Genomic DNA, 23740 nt, shown 5'->3' with positions numbered 1-23740 from the left:
AATACAAAGATTCCGAGATGTTTCTTTCGATATTGGAGAAAAATGGAGTTTTCGAAGGGCACGTCGTCGGTAGGCATCCCGATGCCTGGCCTTAGGCATCGGCCGCAGAACGACCTTCATCCTTCACCGATCTCCGGCAAATCGCCTGGTGTCCCTCTCTTAGCTCTTTTTCCTTCGCTCGTTCCCTCTCGCTTCTTTCCTTTTCTCCTTTCCCTCGATTATTTCCAAGTCGTACGACGAGACCATCCGTCGCGTCTCTATCATTCATGTATTTCACAACGAAAGAGCCGTCCACCACCATTTCCTATCCACCCATCCCCTTTCCTCTCTCATCGCTGATCATTTCATTTTTCACGGCCGTTGCTTCACGACGCTTCGATTTGTTGTAGCCATTTTTTTCTTTTGAGTTGCTAGCCCCTATCCTGTTCCTACTTTCTGTTTCAGATTTCGTACGAACCGTCGTTGTACGGTACGAAAGGCACCGAGAGCGACGAGGATGTAGCCGTCTGGCGGCTGCCAGTTCACGAGAATCGAATCGAGAGGATGTACACGAACGAACAACGCACACGGAACGAGAAGTTGTTTGCACCTCGAGGCGAGTCAGTTCGTACAACGTTAGCGAAGAAAATCGGGACATCGAGACCAAGGATCACTGCCAGAGTAATGACGCTCAGTTAGAATCGCATAGTTCCGTCCCCGAGTTCCGTCCGTTGACGAAAAAGTGAGAGGAAATAGAAGAACGAAAGGAAAACGTAGAAACGAAAGAGAAACAAGGAGAAAAGGTGGGAGCAAAAAGAAATCGCGAATCGTCAGTTCGATCGAAATCCCTTTCTCCTGTACTCGAGATCAAAAAGACTGAATATCAAAGAGAGGCAAGATGTTGGGAGTGAGTCAACCGGGAAATCCACCCTCCAGCCTGCGACACTCGGCGAGCTTCTCTTGTTTGCAACGTGGTACAGCCAGCGAGGGACACAGGGCGAGGACCTCGACACTGTTGCAACAGCCCAGCCTGCAGCTGAGCAGCAGCCATCACCAATACTCATCCGGCCAGACGTCTCTGCTCCAACAGTCTACAGGCACCGTTCAGCACCGCATCGAGGCATTGGAGGCCGTGCAGGACAGCAACGACTACGGTTTCGTGAAGATTCGGCCACGTCTGCGTAGCACCAACGCTACCCTACACTACGAGGAAGAATTGGCGGCTCAGAAGAACGCGCTGTGGGATCGCGATGCGTCCGCGTTCAGCGATCGCGAATGCGACGGGAACTACAGAGACTGCTCGTTGAAGATCAAGGACCGCGAGCATTCGCCCAAAGGAGCCTCTTCGAAGAACCAGAATCCGCTCAGGGGAGCCCTGATACTCTTTACATCGACGTCGTCCTGGTGGAAAGCCAGGCAACGAGAGGATCAGCTGAACGGTTCGTCTACGGATCGCGCGTTGACCTCCACCACCGGCGCCGCGACCTCATCCGAGCGAAAGTGGTCGAGTACCTCGATGGCGTCGCCGTCGAATGAAAGAAAGTGGCCGTCGGTGACCTCGCCCACGAACGACCGGAAATGGTCGGTCGGCAATAACGCGCTGACGTCGCCTGGCAACGAGAGGAAGTGGACCAGATCGTCCGTCTCGTCCAACTCGACGGGACAGCAGGACAGGAAGTGGCGGTCTCTCGGAGCCCTGTTAAGGGCTCCCACTGGCACTGGTTCGCACGCCGTTCAGCACTCGCTGTCCCACAACATGAGCGTCTCCATGATCGAAGGCGAACACTTCCGGGAGGACCTGAGAGGCTCCAGTTGCAAGTCGACGCGTTACCAGCAACCCACGTCCTATTCTGCTCGCGTGTCACGCGTGAGTCGGGATATTTACAGAGAAAACGGAGAATTCGGTCAGGCTGGAAGATCGAAGGTCAGCCGTAGGTTGTATCAGGAGAACGCTGACTGCGCCGACAGAGACGTGGAGGAGAGACACGTGCAGACTAGACACCAGTTCGACGATGAGTGCAGGGGTCGGACAAATCGAGAGAGTATCTGCAAGGCGGAGCAGCAAAGCGTCGGGAACGACACTCGCACCACTGCCACCACGAGATCCAACCGGGCGCAGAGCTTTTATCTACTGGATGATTTTCTGCGGCCACAGCCGCAGCAGAACAAGTGCATGCTGAATGTCTACCTGTCACCGTCTCACTCCAAGTCGTCTGGCAACGGTAACGATCACTCCGCTGGAAGATCGGTGGACGTGAAGCAGGTCTCTCAGGCCAACGTAACCAACATCACGCCGCCTCGTCGCCATAACTCTAGCTCGGATAGCCTCGAGGTCGCGACTAGTCCGCTTCCGCCGCCAGTGCCGCCACCGCCACCTCAGGTCTCCGCCAGTCGCGACAGAGAAAGGGCCGAGAATTTCAAAGAGAAGGACGTGTGCCAGTGCAAAATGTGCTGGACCAATATGCAGCAGAGATCTTTCGTAGAAGAGGTAAGTCCTCCGGGAAGAGGAGCTTTAACCGCGTTTCGCCGGGATAACGCGCGCCATCTTCCTGTTTCTCTTCATCCGTTTCAGCATCTCGCTTTTCTCTTTATGGCTCGCGTGATGTTCTCGTCTTTCCTGTTATCGAACCCTTTTCATACTTGGGGTTCTTCTCGAGGAAATGGACACGAACGTTTATTCGTGCCTCGATAGAACCTGAAATAACGGTAATCTGCATACGCGCGTTTAGTGTGTGCGGATCTTCGTGAGCCAACGATCGGATGATTTTCGTGATAATTTTAAATCGGGAATTTAATCGGGAATATATCGGAAAATAAATTTAATGGATCGCGATGAAATGGGAATCGAGTATTACGAGTCATGAACTGGGTGTCTGTTGTAGGGGTTGTAGGGGTATACAATGGCTGCCAATTTCTGGCTATAGCGGAGCGTGTAACAGGTTTTTGGAGATCAAAGGTTGCTACGGACTGAGCCTTTCGTTGAAAGGATTCCATCGATCGATTTGATTAATACGTAATTCGAAGTGAAGTGGAATTATTCGTTGGCTGGAAAGTTTTGACAGGCACTGTACGTCTCGCGGATAGTCGAAGGAGGAGCTCGTATCGAAGATGCTCGTCGAATTCCACGAGAACCAAAATATTGAAACGCAACCGATAGTACGAGCCGACATACTTCCGCTATGAGGAAATTTCTCCGAGGAAATATTCTCAGTCAGCTTGGAATATGCAGTCGATAAATCAAGCGACGCGTGCTTTTGCTTTTCAATTTTCTGTCGGCCAACGAACCTGACTTTCGCATGTTTCGATCGTCGCGTTGCATTTACATAATTAATATCGCGGCTTATCGATCTCGTTGAAGCTTTCCAATTTTATCCGGTTGATTGTTGTAGATAACGATCGAAGAGATTGTTACAGCTAACTTAGAAAATACGTTAGAAATACGTAGAAATACTAAATTTTTAATAGTGAAATTTAAACTAAATTAAATTAAATTAAATAGTTAAATGCCTTAGATAGTTAATAATATTTTAATAAACATGAGATAGAATTTTCATAATTATTACCATTTATTTCGGTATTTATTTCTTTGATGTAGATCATAGATGAAATTTTGGTAGAATAGTTAGAACAATCTTACACTACTACTTCTAAAATTTTAGTCTCGAAATTAATAGTTAAATTAATAGCAATTACAATTAAATTAGAATTAAGATTTGACTACATAATCTTCTCATCTCTCAATAATTAAAAATATATTCTTTTCAATAGTTAAAGAATATTCTCACGAATGAAATACAAATGTATAGTAGTGCAGAAAATATTGGAATACCTGATAGCGCATAACAGCGTATATCCTATATTTATACCCGCAGTAGGCGCATCTAGGTATCGATCTAACCCAAGCTTTTCGACTTATAGCTAGAGAGCATGTATAAAAGCGGTGTATGAACTTAACAACCATCGGTTTCTCTTTTGGCGTCAGAAAACTGATATTGCACTATTCATCCTGACTTTTTCGAATTAATTATCGAACATCGTGCTTCGATTTATCATTCTTAGCATGCCAACGCAACGGTTCGGCTATTAGCAGTGCCGAGGAGAACTCTAAACAGCCATGATTTAACAACATGATGGAACATCGATGACGCGATATGACGTTGGGATCACTGGTTTTACGAGTTCACATGCTTCTCGGGTCGACTGATACTTTCGGTTCACTTATTAGACGAGATAAGGGACACGTGCTGTCTGCTGACAGGGTTGATTCACCGCTAATGTCTTCAAACTCGATTTAGAGCTAGCAAAAGGCTAGCGATCATACTGGTATCGTGAAGTCATTCGGGTGATACAGAAACTGTTGAATCTTCTCAGCGATCGCTATCAAAGATAAATAAAAATCAAAAGATTACTATTAGAAGTGTTGAAAAGATAAGTTTAGTTATATACAAAAATAAATCTAGGATATAAGGTGTGAAGTTTATAAGACCTAGATTCCGAGAATAAATGTTTATATAAACATTAGATAAGAATTGGAGGTAATAGAAAAAGAAATACATACAGTTTAGAACTTACTGAAAGTGTGAAGATATCGAATTTTTCTAAGATTATATTTAATATTGATGATTGGAGAAAATTGGCGAGATAAAAATTTCCTTTTCTTTTTTTGATACTTTCTATTGTGAAAGTTAGTTACGATGAAAGTGATAACACGGTTTTATATATTCTGTTATTGAAAATGGTTCGAAGTTTGAAGATGTGCTCGAGTTTTGGTAATGGACCTTTAGTAATTTCCCAAGTTTGGAAGTAATTCAGCGTAGACAGTGTTCCTTTGAAAGTATATTGTGTGAAAGTAGACTCCTTAAGTTTACGTATAAAGCATGGAGTCTTAACTACATAGTTGGCTATCTTTGATATCGAGCCTTTTAAGGTGATCCCCCGCGTTTAGGATACGCTTTCACAGTCACTCGAATAAAATTATCTTCGTGATTCAACGGATGAGTTTTCTGCAAAAGTGTGAGTAAATTTTTACTTGCTAATTATAATAAATTTACAAGTCACAGAAAATTATTTACTTACAAGTTACATTGGAAGCCCCGAGGAGCATAAAACATAATTGTAAATTCAACATTAAGTATCTCGAAGGGTCCAAATTTTTCAAGATTTCTAAAACAATAACAAAAATTCAAAATTTAATTATCTAGAGTTTCCAAAATATAAAATAACGATATGAGAATTACATTATATAACGAAATAGTCAAAATGAAATACCACGAACAAATTCAGAAAATATTTAACATCCAAGTGCAGAATATAATTACAGTCGTTCTTAAAATAAAAATTTATTTCGATATTTACCTCAAATATCCTCGACGAAAGACTCACGAGTACCATTTCGAGTACCTACACTTCAGCCATGAAATTTCCGCAACATCTTTAGCCGTTCCAATTTACCCTTTCATAGTATACATAAAATGATTCAGATTCCAAAAAGAGAAATTTCTGGTGAGTATCCATCATCGGGTCTAGCTGACTAACCCAGCACCCAGTCCCGAAATTTATACTCAGGCGACCGAAACGAGTCAGTAAAATAAACAGACTTTCCTGAGAAATTCATGTGACAGAAGAAGACAGATTGGCAGTTAGGTCGTGTCTTTCCCACGTGTCGATCACATGCATTTGTTTTTCTCTACATAACCTATATCGCGCGCGATCGCGTGGTTCCCTCTGCTTTGGTTATCTGTATCGAATGTTCGAATTAGGTTGCCGCCCCTGACCCCTTATTTCGCCGGTCGTATCGAACGAGAGTCCGTTATTCTTGGGACGCAGAAGGGTACAGTGTGGCGGAGGAAGTCGTATTTCTATCCTTCCAGTATCCTACTCTATTATTAGCAACCGCTGCAACGGCGGTGGACGCGACTCGACTGGATTTCCGTTCGATTTTAAAACACTGCCGCATCCTCGTGGCCGCAGGCTCCGCGTCTGTCTCTGTTTCTCTTCCACTTCGTTGCGCCCTCTACATCGCACGTACACTGCGCCCTCTAGGTCTTATAGTGGATTTCCATCACGTAGCAGCGGAGTAATTTTTGCACTCGGTGCATCGAGCACCCGCACGAATTTACTAGACAAACTTTACGACAACGTAAATTCGACGCCGGTATATGTATAAGTACGCGGGTTCGGTTCACCCGACGTCCATCGGGAGTTAGGCAGACAATGTTGGCAACGCCATTCAAAATGTCCCGCGCGATATTTTTATCGTCACCCGGTCGACGTTCTTAGCGTTCGAAGAATACGTCGTTTTATATGGAAAGATGTCCGTGGGATTCGCCTAACCCTTTGGTAAAGTGGTTTAACTGAAGGTCGGAATATTCTTCTGAGAGGTACTGGTAGTCTGAGGATATGGAATTTGAGGTAGTGGAGGTAAAGGGTGGATTTCAAGTATGTAAAATTATGCCTAGTGGCATAATTTATTCAATATTTTTATAAATAATTACAATAGTTTAAGTTGGGTTATTAAATCTAAGTACTTAATTACAGTTTGTATTCTGCGGTAAAAATAGTTCATTTTTATTGTACAAAACACGCGTGATAAAAAATATCATAAATACATTAAATTATAGAATAACAGTCTAACTTAAACTATTTTGTCTATGATCCAATAATGTCGGTAATTTACAATAATCTTAATCGCTTGGATCATATTTCTTATTTTTTTCTAATTTTATTATAATAAACCAATCATGCGTAATCGATTTATCAGAAAGTGAACTTGAGTAAAAATTTGATTCATAATGGGTTAAACTACAACCGTACCCAACCTGATTATTAGAGCTTACTTCGTATAAAATAGCTATAGACAATTATTAAAGTTTATTACGTATAAAAGAGGTAAAAATACGCTATTTTTTGTTTCGCATTGCAATTGGCAATAATTTAAAGGATAAACAAGCTATACCGGCTTGTTTGGTTATTATATTGGTATTCATCGCTATTTTATTGTACTGTAAAGAGATTGGTAATTTACTCTGAACGATGGTATAGTTTGTAGAACGATAAACAGTACTTTGCTTGCTATTAAATGAGCTCTTTTATGTGACATACATTTTCAAAGCATAATTAACATTTGAGAATAATACAAGACATTTCGTATAAATTCGTTGCCTATTTCAGTTTCTTTACATAAATTATAATCAACTTTTTCTTTCTTTCAACACATCGTTAATTATGTTTCAGAAAAAATTACTTCAAATTAGAATTTATTTTTATATCCAGAATTTATCTAGTTTCACTTTTTTCACGTATTTTCTAAAATTATCTCCATAAAATTCTACTATTAAAAACTAACATTTCATTCAAAAAACAATACTAATTCTTCCACGTCTGTCTAATCATAAAGAAACCATTAAAGTTATGGAGTTATTCTATACAGACTCAGAAGATATACTATGTTTATACATTTTTACGAATATTTCTTCTTTCTTGCTCATTTCCATAACATATCATTCGACCATTATCACTTATAGTGACTATTATTTCCCATTCTTCTCGTCCACGCAAAAAGCCATGATCAGTTTCGATCCTCTACTCGCAAGAACCAAGAAAAATCTAGCCACAAGTACTTGTGCATCAGAGTTAACAACACCGGAGAGTTCCCCGTCATGTTTATACGCGTATACAATTTCTCGCACATGTTCAGAATCTAAAAAAAGAAATCCAAATCAGCAAATTTAAGTTAAATTTCATTTCTTACAGACGCTTCTGTTTCCTTACTTTTGTTCGTGCTCCCTATTCGTGACGATTTCAGCGGCCATGCGTAACCACGGACCGTCCCCCTTCCACGCTCGTTTACCCCATTTGTTGCTTCTTTTTCTCTCAGTCTTATTTATTTCTTCCTTTTTTTTTCACCACTATATCAAGACAACCTAGGTCAGGGACGCGTAACCTACACATCCGGCTCTGCCAGCCACTTCCAGTAGTCGATGAAAGGCACGTAGACCAGTGTTACTAATCCAGCGTCCGCCACGTTGAATTACTAGCCTTATTTTTTCCCTTGCCAGCAATCGACGAGAATGTGGCGTTAAATTCGCGTTATTTCAGCTTTCGCGTGGAATGCGTCGCACGCTGTTTGGACTCGAGCTATGGACACCCGGGAGTCGTCGATCTTGTTGTGACCTTGATTCTCTTCTGATGTGGATTTTTCGGATTTTTATTGGGCTGAGAAAATTAAACGATGATCAAGTTCAGTGGAAGCGAATTAACTTTTGAAAAGGGAAAGATTATACGTGTAATCGCGGGGAATAAGTGTAATAATATGGAAACTCCGAGAGGGCGATACGAGTTGGTTGTATTCTCGTTTTGTCAAATTAGGTCGCAGCGAACTTGAATTTGATACGGGCTACGGAAATATGGAAGTAACTCGATCTACCGAATTACATCGAGCTCGGTTTTAGTAGGTCACTGGGATGCTCGTAACTTCTACGAAGGATACTTACTTTATGGATCTTCTGTTGTTCTTGAGGAATCATGCGACAGACACTTCTTGTTCTGAAAATTAATAAAATTGTTCGTTTATTTTATAGGTTATTAAGCGTGGTAACACTAAGTGACTTTATATAATTTTATATAAATAGAATAAAAAAAAAAATTCCAGAACTAGGTGCAGAGGTCTGTTGCTATTGAAACAAGTATAAAAATGATAAAATTTGTTCAAAATATTAGGTTTGTAAGGAATTGTGAGAAACATCAATTAATTTCATCAACCATCACTTACATAAAAAATCTTGTCATAGAAATTTCCATTCAGTGGACTATCAGGCTTTTCAATTTTGTCGTATTCTGCCAAATAATATTTTCCAGTTCAAAATAGATCAAATGTGAATCTTATTAATTCTTCTTTTTTTCATTGATGTGATTTTCATTTATCTTAAGCTAGAAATATATCTTCAAAATATCCAATGTTAAGTTAGACTAAATCATATTTTGTTTTCATATAATGTAATAATTCTTTTTACAAACCTGCCTAATTCTCACAAAGAAAAAGCTACTGTTTTATTCTCTCTCCATATAAAACATAAAAATCCTCTTCTTTATTTTCATGAAGAAAAAGCTCTCTTTTCCCATTAAAATCGTGCATATATTTCTCAAAGAACTTCTCTCATCCAGGGTACATTATCGTCAATTTCTCCTTTGCTAAGCAATCACCCTTCTCCTCTTGATGTATTTTTATGCACCGCCAATACTACGCGTTATTCCTGATCTCCGTGTGAACAACATCAACTAGCGTCAGAAGAAAAATAAAGAAAGAATGGTAAAAGAACGAAGCAAAAATCGACGAACTAAGAAGCAGAAACAGGAAAAAGAATGAGAAAGAATAAAGGAAAGAAAAAAAGAAACGAAATCCAGGCTTTCTCAGTCGATGCCCTCGCACGAACAACCGAAAAAGAATCTTTTATTCGGACGGGTCGACGATGCGTTTGACGATCCCGCATGGCTGACTCACGATGACGTGCAAAAGCCCGCGACAACCAAAGTCGAAGATATGCATGTGAGTACGAGAACGCGCCCAGGTATGCGGCAGTCGCGCGTTGAAAGCATTTACCAATTGGAAGTCGAACGAGTGGACAGAGGGCGTTATTTTAATCTGCTTAACCCTCTATAGCGCCATGTAACTTGTGGTTACGTGTTCGTGCGTGTGTAATTTTTAATTCCTATTCTTTCTTGTCAATATGATATTGTAGTTTCGTTTATACATATCTGTATATCGTTATAATGGAATTAGAGGATTATTTTGCAGCAATTATTAGTGTCAGAGTTCAGATAGAAGTAAGTGATGTTTTGTTGTCATAAATGAATAGAATTCTGGTTATAAAACATTAGGTAGATACTTTTGTTTTGAGAAAAATTTACAAAATATTAATAATGTAGGTATGTATAATACAATACAAAGTGTTTATAAAATATTTTGCAGAAAGTTTCGTTCGTAGAATAGAACAGAATATTTACATATTTATCATGTATGTTTTGTATGTGAATCAACATGTACCTGTACAATACAAATTCAATCGGTGTATCAATAGAACTGATATAAATGAAAATTCACGTAAGTTTGAAGAAACTTTTATAATAATTCACTGATTTAGAACATAGAAATAAATTTTATAGCAAAGGTATTCGTATTCAGTATAGGTTAATGAAAAACAGATCAATTGTTATTGTAGACAATTCCAATTCATCGATTAGACTGAATATTGTACATTTCCATTTGCAAAACAAACAAGATCTCATCGAGGGAATGCAAATGGTAAGCGTGGCATCAAAAATAAACGATCGTGAAAAATTGCAGTCCTACAAATATCAGCCCCTTTTTCCATTCTCGAACGTGTGTTTCATCTGTTGGCCGTTACGTTTGGTTTATATTTTCACGGCGGAATTATTGTTGATAGCTAACCGGGAATATAGATATGGAACGTTGTGCTGGGATTTCGATGAAAGTTTGCGAATTATGGGTTTAGTTGTAGAGATATGGTAGTGTGAGTAAAAGGTTCGTATAATACAGTATGTTTTTGGGTTGTAAATTTATCGTGACTCGTTTGTTTGTAAGTTAATTTGTTTTATTTGCATGACTTCGTGTTATGTTATATATCGATTTTGATAGAACTTGTTGGTTATATAATGGATAGAAAATGTTTGAGATTCGATTTCATGTTTGTGCAAACAGTTAATAGTTTACGAAATGAAGTTGAATAATAAAGATTGTGTTTCAAAAAGCGGTGTATCGACTGTCTATAATTTCATCTTCCATTTCAATAAACTTAAATAATATTAATAGCAATCGTTAAAGTTTCGTGATAATCGTTGCGCTTGAATTTCGAATACTTTAATGTATATCTGTTTTTTCGACTTCTCGTTATCTCGTTCATTTCCTATTTCTAAAAGATAGGTTAGGAATTCTATAACTCAATTTTTGAGCGTATTATACTGAGTTATTGAGTCCACTACATATTCCAGTATATTTAATTAAGATCATACTACATATGTTTTAAGTAAATTATTATAAAAACTATTTTTGGTCATTTTCAATAATTATTTATATTTTTTTTTTATGTTGCGCGTTTATCATATGTATGAAAGTGACGACTTGGATTCGATATATACGCACTGAACGTGTAAGGCGTGTGCAAACATGTTCCCATAAAAAGTCTGTGAATATCCACGGACAAACCACAGAGTTCTGTGAGATATGGACATAACATAGTATGCGAAACACGATATAACAATTCGAATAAATATCCACGAACAATATATGCAAACTGTGTACAGACAATATCTATCATCTGTACACGCCTTTCGACTTTAAGGTACCGTTTTAAAAAATTTAATACGTTTTATTATTCATTCAAGGCACCATATCAAAAGAATTAATCTCTTTTATTATTTATTTAAAATATTATATGTAAAAATTTTGTTCATATTTTTTACCCAAAGTATTATTTGAAAAAATTGTATTCATCTTGTTATTTTTACAGGGTACTTTAAATACAATATACATAAATAGATGGATAATAATTAAAGTAGTTAATGAAAATAAATAAGTATATATAATTTCTAGTTATAGTTTCAAACATATAATTCGTCACATCATTTACCTAAAGGATATCATTTCAAGGTACTATTTCTCCTTTTTTATCCTTACATAAATATTCCAACTAGTAATTCATATACCTTTACTTTACCACCAAGTATTATCGACTTCATCAACTTTCTTCACCACCGACCGACTCTGACTCCCACCTTCCCTCCATCTAGCGGTACAAATCATTCGTCAGAACTTCATTCTCATCGCAACCGCAATCACGCGCCATCGTCGCGTCGATATCGATTTAGAATCGACCGCGCACCGATCAGCGCCATCGAAATTCTATCAGTCATCCATCGTGTGGGTAATCGAACGTCGCCATGCGTATTACAGCAATAACGCACTCGAGGGGCAATAACGGACGTCCCGTTGTCTCTTGGAAAAAATCCCACGATACGAAAGTGAACATCGTCGCCAGTCACTCGAGGGATCGTTTTCGATCGACCCCATATCCGTGTTCCAAGCGTTCGCGACGTGCTCGCAAGCGACCCCCACTCGTTCACGAGTGTATATCAAAGTATAGTATCTTCGTGTAGGAGTTATCTCGCGGCGATTTCTTCTTCACGCGGCGGGAGCACGTAACGCGTTTGCTTGGAAATATGGATACTTTGATATGAAGTTGGTCGTTCCTGTAAAATTATTAGGGGCGATTTTTAGGCGGGGAGTGTGGAGTATAACAGGCTGGTGGAGAACGAATAAATGCGATCCCTCTATGAGTGTTCCTGACTGAGTCGAAGGACGGTGAATGGGCGAGACATTGATCCAACGTTGGGGTGGATATTTGTTTCGAGGTTTCATGAAGGTGATATATGTCTGCTTTTGTGTTTTGAACAGCGTATGATTTTTCTTTAATTTTTTGCAGGTGGTGGTATAGAAGGTATCTTCTGTTTCGTTCAGATGTTTCTGATTAGGCGCAAAGATGGCCGAATGGGAAACACTGATCTAATATTGGCTTGGATGTTTGTTTCGAGGTTTGATGTGAATGATATATGTTTCTTTTTGAGTTATGAATATCATATGATTTTTTTTTTATTTTTTTGCATATGATGGGTGTCTTCTGTTTGGTTGAAATGTTTCTAATTAGGTGTAAAAATGGTTGGATGGGAGACATTGATTTTGTGTTGGTGTGGATGTTTGTTTCGTGGTTTGATGTGGGTAATATATATCTCTTTGTGGATTATTGATATTCTTACGATTTGTTAAAATTCTGTCGCCAATGGAGGGTATTGTCTGTTAGACTGGACTATTTTTGATTGATATGCAGAATGGTTGAATGGATGAAGGATTGATCCTACGTTGGGGGTAGATATTTTTTTCGAACTTTTATGTGGATGATACATGTTTCTTGAATTATGGATATTGTATATTTTTTTAAATTCTGTACGTATGATGGATATCTTCTGTTTCATTAAGGTATTCCTAATTAAATTGAAATACAGCTGAATAGGCGAGATATTAATCTAACACTGCGGTGAATATTTGTTTTGAAGTTCGATGTGGGTAATACAAGTGTTATTAATATTTCTTTGTACATTATTGGTATCTTATGATTTGTTAAAATTTTGACGAAAATAATGGGTATTCTCTGTTTCATTGAACGGTTTCTGATTCAAATGTAGAATGGTTGAATGGACGAGACATTGATCCAACGTTGGGGTGAATATTTGTTTCGAGGTTTAATATACGGCGTAGATATATTATGTTTCTGTAGGTATTATGGACATGGTATGATATTTTTTACTTTTGTTCTCGCTGATGGATATCTAATGCTTCATTATGGTTTTTCTGATTAAGTCAAAAAATGATTGAATAGCGGAGACATTGATTTAATATTCAAATGGATATTTGTTTCTAGATTTTATGTAAATGATATAGACTTTCCTTGTCTATTAATTTCTTTGTGAATCATGGATATCTACTTAGGGATATCCTGTCGTTCGAGAGTATCTTACGGTATTATGAAATTTTGTTATGGATGATGGATGTCCTTTGTTTCATCGAGTTTTATTACAGACAATGTCTGTCCTCTTTCTGCGTTGATCTATCAGGTGCCCTGCTGTTAGTTGAAATTTTTCGTATATTAATCAAATTTTATTATATTAGTTACGATCATTAATTAATCATTTCAGTTAGTAAAACTGATTATTAAATCTTAATTATATATTTATCATCAGCTGTTATTTTAAATATTGTTTCATTTGAAATTTGTATTAAAAACTTTCCATTTTCATTTTAATACGTTTAGATAAGGAAAATATGGAAAGGAACAAAAAAATTAAAATATTTAAAAATGCTTAGAATTTCATTTTACTTTAGCGTCATTTATCACTAAAGAAAGTATTACAACGCATATTCAACATGCAACTCATATAAGTAGTATTCGGGTTTATCATCATACGTATAAATTACGCTTGACATAAATATTAATCAAATTCATTGCAAAAACTCATCTAAGCAACTGCTAAATTGAAGCATTGATATTCAAATAAAAGTACCTACATTCATCAGTCACATATGAATTATTACTACACCTATAACATACTGGTCATCTGGAGTACTATTAGTAGTTTCACTTTCTACACGCAACTATTATATAAATAATTATTATTGCCATCATCATTTTTATAAATGTTAATAAATTATATGTGACTATTGATAATAAAAACAATTTTAGCATATTGCTAAATCTATAATTTATGCTTACTAAGCACTGTAATAATATTTCTAATAATATCTCTAGAAATTTCCACATCAGAAACAGCAACTTATATTTATTTCGTATAAATAAAAACGAAATTAACATAATATTAATAGTAACAAGAATAATCATAAAAAGGTGATAAAATTTTAATTTCTTCAATCCAATGAAATATTGTGATTACTTATTTCTAAACAACAATAATCGTACCAATATTATTCAATAATTACTTTCAATCATTTCCATCAGTAACTTTTCAAATAATTTTAATAAATAAATAAAATATATAATAAAAAACTTTTATTATACTAAAGCATAAAGATACATCAAGACATGAGCTGAACGAACAAAAAATTAATCTAAATAAAAATCAGTATAAATAACAGCACAAAATCTGTGTAAATGGTAAAAAGTGTTTCAAAACTGTATGGTCTCTCAAAAATTCATCTGAAATTCTTTACTCGAGTCTACCTTATGAAGTCCGATACGTGTTCCACAAAGCAAAAGGAAAAAAAATAATCTTGTCAAAAGACGTTAGATGGGATGAATGAAGATACAAGGTATAATCCTCCAGATCGGTGGAAACGTGTTCTCGAGAGCGCCTCTGAAAAGGATTCCTTCACGGTTGAAACCCACGATGGATTTTGAAACGTCCTGTAGGGCAGACCGGAGGAGACAGGACCGTATAAGATAGAAGGCACAAGATAGACCCCTGACGGTGATATCTCGCGGCGAGATCTTCAAACCGGCCATGTCTGTCGTTGCGTCGAACCAGGGTGATTTATCATTATTGAAATACGGACCATTTGAGCCATCGCTGCCCATTCTATGCTTTTGCACCGCGTATACCATGGTTTTCCATCTGAAAGGTTCGTGGCTGGAAAGTCGCCTTTGTGTTTCCGCTTTTCGTTATGCCAGTTTCTTTACCTCATTCTTTTCATGGTTAGATTCAGATCGCTCGAAATTCTAGATGTTTGATACTTTCTTCAGTTCTATGCGTTTTTGATGATACCTTTTTTTGTTTAGAATCCGAAAGTTGTAGAATTCGAGTGGATTTAAGTCAGATTCCATTGTTAGCTGTACAAATATGAGCATTGAATTAGTGTCCTTGTAAATTTTAAATCTTTGTGGAGAAGTATATTTGAATATTTATTGTAATGTTTGTTAATATTGAAACTTAAACGGAAAGTTAATTTAAAGTTAATATTTGTGGATGTAGTGTGACTCTTTTATATAAAGATATTTCTTTAATTAAAATATTGTAGGAAAGATAACTTTTGTTTTAGTTATAAATTATTGAACTCTTTTCGAGATATTACAAAAATAAATAATAATTTTGTACGTTCAGTAAATATTATAGTGTAATATAGTATGGATATACTTTTTCAAATAGAGAGAGAAGTTTCAGTCTTCTAAGGCGAAGCATAAATTTCGATTGCACGGATCATAAATTTTTTTCTTGGCCAGACAGATGGTGCTTAACCACGAATTCAATTTTGCCCAAACCGGATCTTGAGCACGTGGTAATGTTCCGCCACAAGTAGATAACGCGCTGAAACTCGCAGAGTTTGCTTCGTTTCGCGATCAAGCTGCAAAATTAATTTCATAGGGCTTACATCAAGTAAGAAATAATATAACTTTTACTAAAAAAAAGATCATAAAATCAAATATTACCTTGTATTGTTGTTAAACATTTGTGAGAATCATCGTTACAACTTGATATTGCAAAAGGAAACATATAACCTAAAATGAGAAATAAATATTAAAACGCGTCTAAGAAGTTTGATCGATAATAGTGTTCGAAGTAACAGTGTTTAGTCGATGTAATAGTGTTCGAAAGTTTCTTACACGATAATATCACGGAACAGTTCAAGGAATTTTCGTTAAGATTCTCAAAGTTTCGAAAACGAATAATCTGTGTTATGGTCAGAATTCGTGACGCTGTATAAAATTTATTTCGAAGCTCGTGCTCGTTCTTGCATGAAAATCGCGGTAATACATGAACTTGCATACCGACTGGGGATATTCCTTAGTTTGCCGGTCTACAATAGGGTAGTGAATGTTACCAGAAAATAGTTTATACATCTGACAAATAGGACGGAACGTTCCCGAACATGTGATTATTCCGATTTTTCAAGTAATTAATTGATACAATGTGAAAGGCAGTGGAACTGAACAGTGAGCAACAACAAATGTATTTCTATCATGTTTCGATAATAATTCTAGTAGAAATATTCGTAAAGAAAACTTCGCTTACGACATAACCTCAAAAACAAATTATATATTTATACACATATATCCTCCACAACAAGAAAGAAAAGTAAGTATATTTTAAAAACATTCGTGAATTGAGGGAAAGAAGATAATTTATTTTTTATTCCAATCAGGTTACTTGAGTACAGTATTTCTAACCTTCCACGTTGTGTATCTAGATGTGTATTTGATACAGTTGGATGTTTTTAAATCATAATTAGTAGCAATATAAATTATGTAAGATTTTATTTAAATGATTAACAGTATTTTCTACGTGTACTGAAATGAAGGATTATTACAGAAAAAAGTTACATGCTAATTTAAAATTAACATGAGATATAATATGTAATAGCAATAGTAAATTAAACATCTGGATTTTTAATTGTAAATTACATTCTAATTTGCCATTTTTACGCTCGTGAAAGCAAAAGACATCGAAACTTGACTATGATGGTGCAACGAAAGTCCGACTTTCGTGTGTAGAAGGAGCGAAATTTGCACGCTCGTGTGAGCAGTTGTTCGGTCGGCAAACCATGCGAGGGAAATATCCTTTTAAGACTTTTTTAAATTGCGGTCAGTGCGTTAATCATCTGATAAACGAGACTGGCCAAAGTTCCACTTGTTAAACCGCAAAACCAGTGTCGTCCTTGTTAGACGGCAGGACCGCGACAGGAAAAAAGGATAACAAGGAACGAGTTTGGCAGCGGTGGGCCCTGAGTTGTGCTACAACTTGTTGAGACGTATTTAAAGCTGCCGCGAAAATGCCACCATATCGTGGGTGGTCGAAACTCATGATTAGGTTAAAAAACCTCATTAAGTGTATTATTAATGTCCTGTTCATTTGAATTTTTTTCTTTTGTTCAACTTCTAATACGATCTTTTCAGGTATCTACTTCGTAAATACAATTAAGATAAATCTGGTTATATTAGCCTCTGATGATACATCATGTATTTGTTTTTATCAGACTGATTCAAGTTACAAGTTATTTCGTTTATGGTAAGCGTTGTGTGAGTATATATTTTATGAAAATATTTGAATAATACAATGTTAGAGAATTATGATTTATAATAAGTTGTAGATTATTGTTAGTTATCATTTTAAAGAACAATGACAGTGAGAAATTCACAATGCAAGGAATTTTTGGCATATTCCCAATGATGCGTGCCGACTTTATCCACTTTCTTTTTGCAACTACAGGTGCAGCAGATCCCTGTAAAGTCACTTTATTATCGACCCACAGATTTCTCTATTACCTACACCATGTGTAGTTTGCTTCTTTCTCCGATAAGATGACACTACCAAATAATTTTTTCCGATTAACAAAAAGACAGGAATATAGCAATTGAATTTTTTAATTTTTCTATTATTCCATTCATATTCATAATTTATTTTTGCTGTGTGTCTTATTTTAATTAGAAACAATGTTATTCTTTACTCAAATTTTTTACATTAGTCTCATCCTATATTATTATAAGAAGTAATTTCTTCTAGGAAAATTAATATTTTCATTTTGTTAATGGTACCCTTGTTTTCTTTTTCTTCTGTTTGAGGTTACACGTGATGCCCATATGGCGACGAAAAAATCGGTTGTACAGATCATAAGAACTTATCTAAATGGAAATCGTGCGAAAACATGCGAACAATTTGCCGATTATGCTTGCTGCCCGCATGTTTGTGGAATTCCTCGCACGTGGTTGGACGTCATGTCGAGAGAAAGATGCTTTGTTTGCCAGATGAAAATAATGCCTGGCGCAGTGTATTTATGTAAATCAGTGGTGCTTTCTGTTGCAACCAGTTTGCAGTATCTTAATTACGATCGTACTCGTGCACAAATATTTTTTATCAATTCGCGTCAGCTGTTGTCGAATTGGTTTCCATTAAGCCATATTTCGCACGTTGGCAGCATTGCTCATATCACATTGTTATTGACGTTAGGTAAACATAAGATTTATAACATCCGTGTATCGATCGTATTTATCTTTCCAATTTTGCCTGCATCTTTCTTTATTGCACTCTATTGGCCAATTCAGAGTGGCTAAGTAGTAGTGAAGCTTTTGTGCAAGCTTTCGTGCCGTGCGACGTGGATGCAATTTAATTAAGACGTTCAGCTGGTAACCACGTCTACTTTATCGCGCGATTCATTTCCAAGGCTCCAATTAACGAAACGAAACATTTCCGCCATAAGCTTGCTTCTAACGGTTTTAGGAAATTGATCTTTTGCTTCGCTCCATTTGAAGTTTTTACGACATTAAAATCAAATTTCGATATAATTAATAAAATGAATTTTGAGATTTAAAAATTTGGTTTTACAAAATCCAACTTAATTTTTACGGAATGTATTTTAGTTTAAAATAAAATTGGAAATATTACAAAACTTGAATGTTTACGTAATATTTTTGATACGAGTTAAATTTTTCTCAAATAAATTTTTTATCTGAAAAATGTTTGCCAAATATGACAAGAATATATAAATGTCTATTTTGGTTTAAGTAGTGCGTTACAAAATTATATTCTTCGGGATTTGCTTCGTATATACGAAAAGATTCGCGAGTATCACATCGTAGACTTCTCGAGGCAAATATTGATCGGAGGAACAAACATACTGACCAGCTTTCCGAATTTATTTACCTGGCGGCATGGGAAGACCCTTCGAGCCCAAAAATCCATTTCACGGAGGGTTTCATCCTACTTCGGACAGTGCATCCAATCAGGAACCGTCTTATAGAAAAAGATCGATATTTCAGACGTCTCAAATACATTGCTTTCTTTTACACGTTTCAAGCCAAATCTCTTCCGAGTGGAAGATGACTTGATAGATTAGATTAACCGTCACATCTCCCATAGGATCTAGGAACAACTGATTAAATATTTAACGTCTTCAGGGTACTCGGATATATATACATACTCGCAATCTACCTCGATAAATCTAACATTTTTCCAGCAAAGATTTTAAAAGTTCCAATTAATTATTCAACATTTCGGTCAAAGTAAGGAATAAATAAAATGTAAACGAATATATAGACAAATTACTGGCAGTTTATTTATTGACGAATAACGAAGCGTTATTTCGCAGTATTTCGTTGGACAAAGCAAGCGTATAAAGGTATTAGTAGTGGCGGGGGAAGCTTCCAGTGCGGTAAATGGTGGGGGGAACTTTCAGTGCGGTTAGTGATGGGGGGAGCGTCCTTGAGCGTGCAATATCTCGGACTACGCCTGTAGCCAGAGCCCCTTGACCCATGCTGCAGTGTGGAGCGGCCTTTAATCGCTATACCTGCCACGTACAGTTCGTGCACGCACACCCTCCGCGTATACACGAGTGTACACGTGAACACGAGATGCCGTGCCACTTAATCACCGTGTCAGTCTATCCATTTGTATCGGGAATGCGGGTACAAGTACGCAGTTCCTCAGGTGAGTATGTGGGTACCACGGTGAGATTTAGATTCCGACTACAATTTGCTGCAGTGTGTCTCACCGCCCTTACCCTCTCCCCACCCTGTACCTCCCCGTATCGCTCCCTCTCCCTCTCTCCACCGCGTGCGCTGAACATACTGTAAAGCCACGGACGGATTAACTGTAATGGAAATCCCCACTCCAGGCATGGATATTGTTCGCGGCCAGTTATAAATTCGTGGAACGTTCTGTCTTTAGTCGCGTCGGTGTACGCGTTCGCGTTAATTTCCCGAACGAGATGGAACGTGGGTGGATCGACAACTGTTGGCAGCGTTCGTTTACACTGACAGAGAGGCGTGTATATTATGTCTATTTCTTCGTTGATTTATTTATTTATTATGACGTTTTGGTTTATTAACTAACGTGATTTATACATCTTTTAGAGTGGATTATATATTTTGTAGGTGAAGAATTTAATTTAGAAATATTTAATTTTATACGATTTATTTGATACTAATGTAGAGTGATAGGTCGTGTTGAGGTTATGGTAGATTTATGGGAGTAAAAGGGTTATTTTTAGAGCATTGGTTATTGGCAAATTGAGATTGCTATTCGTACTGTTTTAAATTGTTTGTTGTATATGTTGGTGTTAAGATTAGGGGCGATTTGTATTCATATCAATTCATATCACATCAACATATGTTTTAGGACGAAATTAATTATTTAAAAATTTTCCAAAAAAATTGTACAGTTTGTGTTACTTTCTTTTAAAGTAAACCTTCAATTTTATCTAGAAACAAATGCCGTTGACCTTGATTCTTTCAGAAAAGGCCCTCTCAAAGAAAACTTTTTACTATATCATGCTGATCCCTTGAAACCACCTATTTCACGTTCATGCTTTTTTCTGTAGCATCAATACCACAGAAGATATTAAGATGACCTATTTCAGCAAACCATCCTCTAAATCCTTTGAATCCTTACTTTTCTATTTAAACTTTTTCTTGGAATTTCCATTTTCATATTCAGGCAACCGTTTTTCCACTATATACACTATACACACCCACAAATAGATTTATTGAAATATAAAATTAATTTCTTTAATACCTAAAATAATTATTTCCTAATACAATTAGATAAATAATAACTGCATCAAATTGAATATAATTTATAATTATCTTTGTCAGTAATAACGGGCAATAATGTCTAATACTACTTCTATCCTTTAACAATCGTAACCATAAATTATATTTCCGACCTAGACTATCTTATCAAATGTTACATTTTACTGCCTGTTATTACGTCGTTACAACCCACTCGCAAGGTTTTAAGAAATTGAAGCACCCGTTTGCATATAGCATCATGTAAACGAGAAGTAGGGCATCTAACGCGTAATCCCGATTTCAAATTTCGCGCGCAACGTCGAATCCAATTGCGAAGACGTTCACGCGTAGCGAACGAACTTCGGTTGACTGAGCGTCGAAGCAACGGCGTGTCTGCGGCATCGATAAGCCACAATTGGTTGGAATAAATTGCAATTTATGTTGCAACCACGCTGGTCACAATCGTCACGATAACATATTTCAATCTTCTGCATCCCGTTTCGTTTCGAGTAGTGCAAACTGATTCCTCCATTAATCACGATCACGGTCGATGTACTTTGGAACGAATATTGACTGACATGGAGAGGTTAGCTTTAGGACCGCGTCGTTTTGGACAGGATTGAGTTTAAATTTTTGTGGTTGATGATTATAAATGAACTGTTCGGGGTATTTAGTTGGATATTCATATAAAAAACCCTTTTAATGAATTTTGTGTCACGACAAAACTAAGCTGTGGTAGAATGTGGAATATAGGTTATCTTTGAAAAGTGATAATTAAAGTTAATTTATGTTGTGGAATATTCGTTTAATAAACCTTCTATGAGTGATGCATGAAATGTTATTACTTTTATACAATTAAGAAAATTATTCATGAATTATTTTTGATAACTATAAACAGTAAGTTAAAATAAAATTAAAATGATATTTAAGAGATCTGCTGGAAGGCAAATCGAGATTTGCTGGACGAATGTGTAACCATATGGACGCTTAATGTCGTAGGATTATTGTAATAATACGATTCAGCTCAAGGTAATTTTATCTTGATTTTTTATTTTTTTTTTTTTATTCCTTTTTATTCCTTCTCTGATAATCCTCTTACAGAAGTGCGAGAAAATGCTTCGTGACGGTCACAAATCAACGGTATTTCTCGTACGTGGAGATCTACAAAGATTGTTACAGGTCGTGCGTTGAAGACAGGCAATTTAAGTTGGAACTCAATTACAAGTATTCAATTTTATTTTCGTTTATTCCTTGAATTTATAAAAATCGATTTATTATTTTCAATTATATTTTATAATTGATTAATAATAATAATTAAATTTATAAATATTATAATTAACTGTTTCAGAAACAGTTTGTATATTTTAATGACTTTATTATACTTGAGAATTTATTCAAGTACATATGAAATATAAATCGATTTTTATTACCTTGAAAATTAATTTTTGATTATTTAAAAAGATATCAAGTTTTGTAAATAAAATAGTGGCAAATTTAATAATTATATTTTTCCGATGTGTAGGTAATCACGAATGGTAATTTGGTTTCTGCAGTTAATTACTAATTAAGTACACATATAAAGCACTGCTAGCTTATTAGCTGCACTATTCACGATAGTATATTCTATGCAGTATAGAATCTTGAGCTATAGTACAAGATGATATTTGGCGCGTTGCTTGCATTAGACATCGTATCACATTCGATATCATGATCCAGACTGTGACTATAGCCTAGGTAGAATTACGTTTATCCTCTGTTAACATCTTTGTAGCTCTCTGCTATTTAACTCACACCTGTATATACATTCCTCTGCAAGTACAAGGTTGAAATTAAATTTATCTAATATCAATTTTCTGCATCACTAATTCCATAATTTCATAGTTCTATCAGAACAATTTAGAAACAATTACTATAATTTGAAAGGAAGCAAGTCTTATTTTTGATACTGTATGAATAAAAGGTATCATTAATTTCTCCAATTTTAACATTATCATAGATCTAACATCTATAAATTTATAAAATTTTTCTCATTCTTTTTTGATGCAATATAATACCATAATTGCATTGAAAGTATATACAAGGTACACATAGTTTCTTCAAATTGTATCTTAAGTCCAAAATACTTTTTGAAATACTAATCAAAAATTATTCAATCTGCTTATAGAAACACTCACAACTGTGTTTGAATTACGTCTAAATCGTATCACATGATCACCATCAAGGAATTTACATTTACCCTTGTCACGAATTACTTTTAATAAACCATCAAAGGGCTATCCCTCTCAAAGTTCAACAATACAGCACCCTAAATCGTGCAATGATGTTACGAGTACCCAGCAGGCACCCTAGTCTGATTCAGCTAATGATAATTCCCTCTCAGTTCATCCACAGCTTGTTAATACCGAAGTAGACCATTTTATCCGACATTTCACGAGACAGATACGTGTCCTCAAATAAGAACTATGTTTGACACTGCACCAAAGGAAACTGGAAACTTCCTCGAGAATTGCTATCTGACCTAGCTATTTAGACGAAGTATAAATGACGCCATTTTCGGGATGATCTGGCCCGGAAACGTTGCTATCTTGTGCATGATAGTTCGACTCATCCCCTAGATTGTGGTAGGTTCGCGTAGCGGGCTACATTATGCAATGTACCGTGTGTCTCGTATCCTTTGTGTG

At 36.5% G+C, this 23740-nt stretch overlaps 1 protein-coding gene and 1 long non-coding RNA gene across 2 annotated transcripts in view; one reads left to right on the top strand and one right to left on the bottom strand.

Annotated features, from left to right (window-relative positions):
• Positions 1-763: 763 nt before the first annotated feature.
• Positions 764-23740, top strand: part of LOC108551867 (uncharacterized) — a 153009-nt gene continuing 130032 nt past the window's right edge. Inside the window, exon 1 of the mRNA XM_017906210.1 lies at positions 764-2467. Coding sequence (XP_017761699.1) covers positions 878-2467 — 1590 coding nt within the window. The 5' untranslated portion in view covers positions 764-877. The remainder of the gene's footprint in view (positions 2468-23740) is intronic.
• LOC108551906 (uncharacterized) lies at positions 7488-8873 on the bottom strand. The gene is made up of 4 exons (XR_001890515.1): positions 8750-8873; positions 8472-8523; positions 7750-8193; positions 7488-7678 (listed from the first exon to the last, which is right to left on the bottom strand). It is a non-coding gene; the product is annotated as an uncharacterized LOC108551906 (long non-coding RNA).

Source organism: Eufriesea mexicana, unplaced genomic scaffold (genome assembly GCF_001483705.2).
Source record: "Eufriesea mexicana isolate 0111107269 unplaced genomic scaffold, ASM148370v2 scaffold5190, whole genome shotgun sequence".
Classification (NCBI taxonomy): domain Eukaryota; kingdom Metazoa; phylum Arthropoda; class Insecta; order Hymenoptera; family Apidae; genus Eufriesea; species Eufriesea mexicana.
The sequence above is the reverse complement of the archived record's forward strand: the minus strand, read 5'-3'. Positions and strand labels throughout refer to the sequence as shown.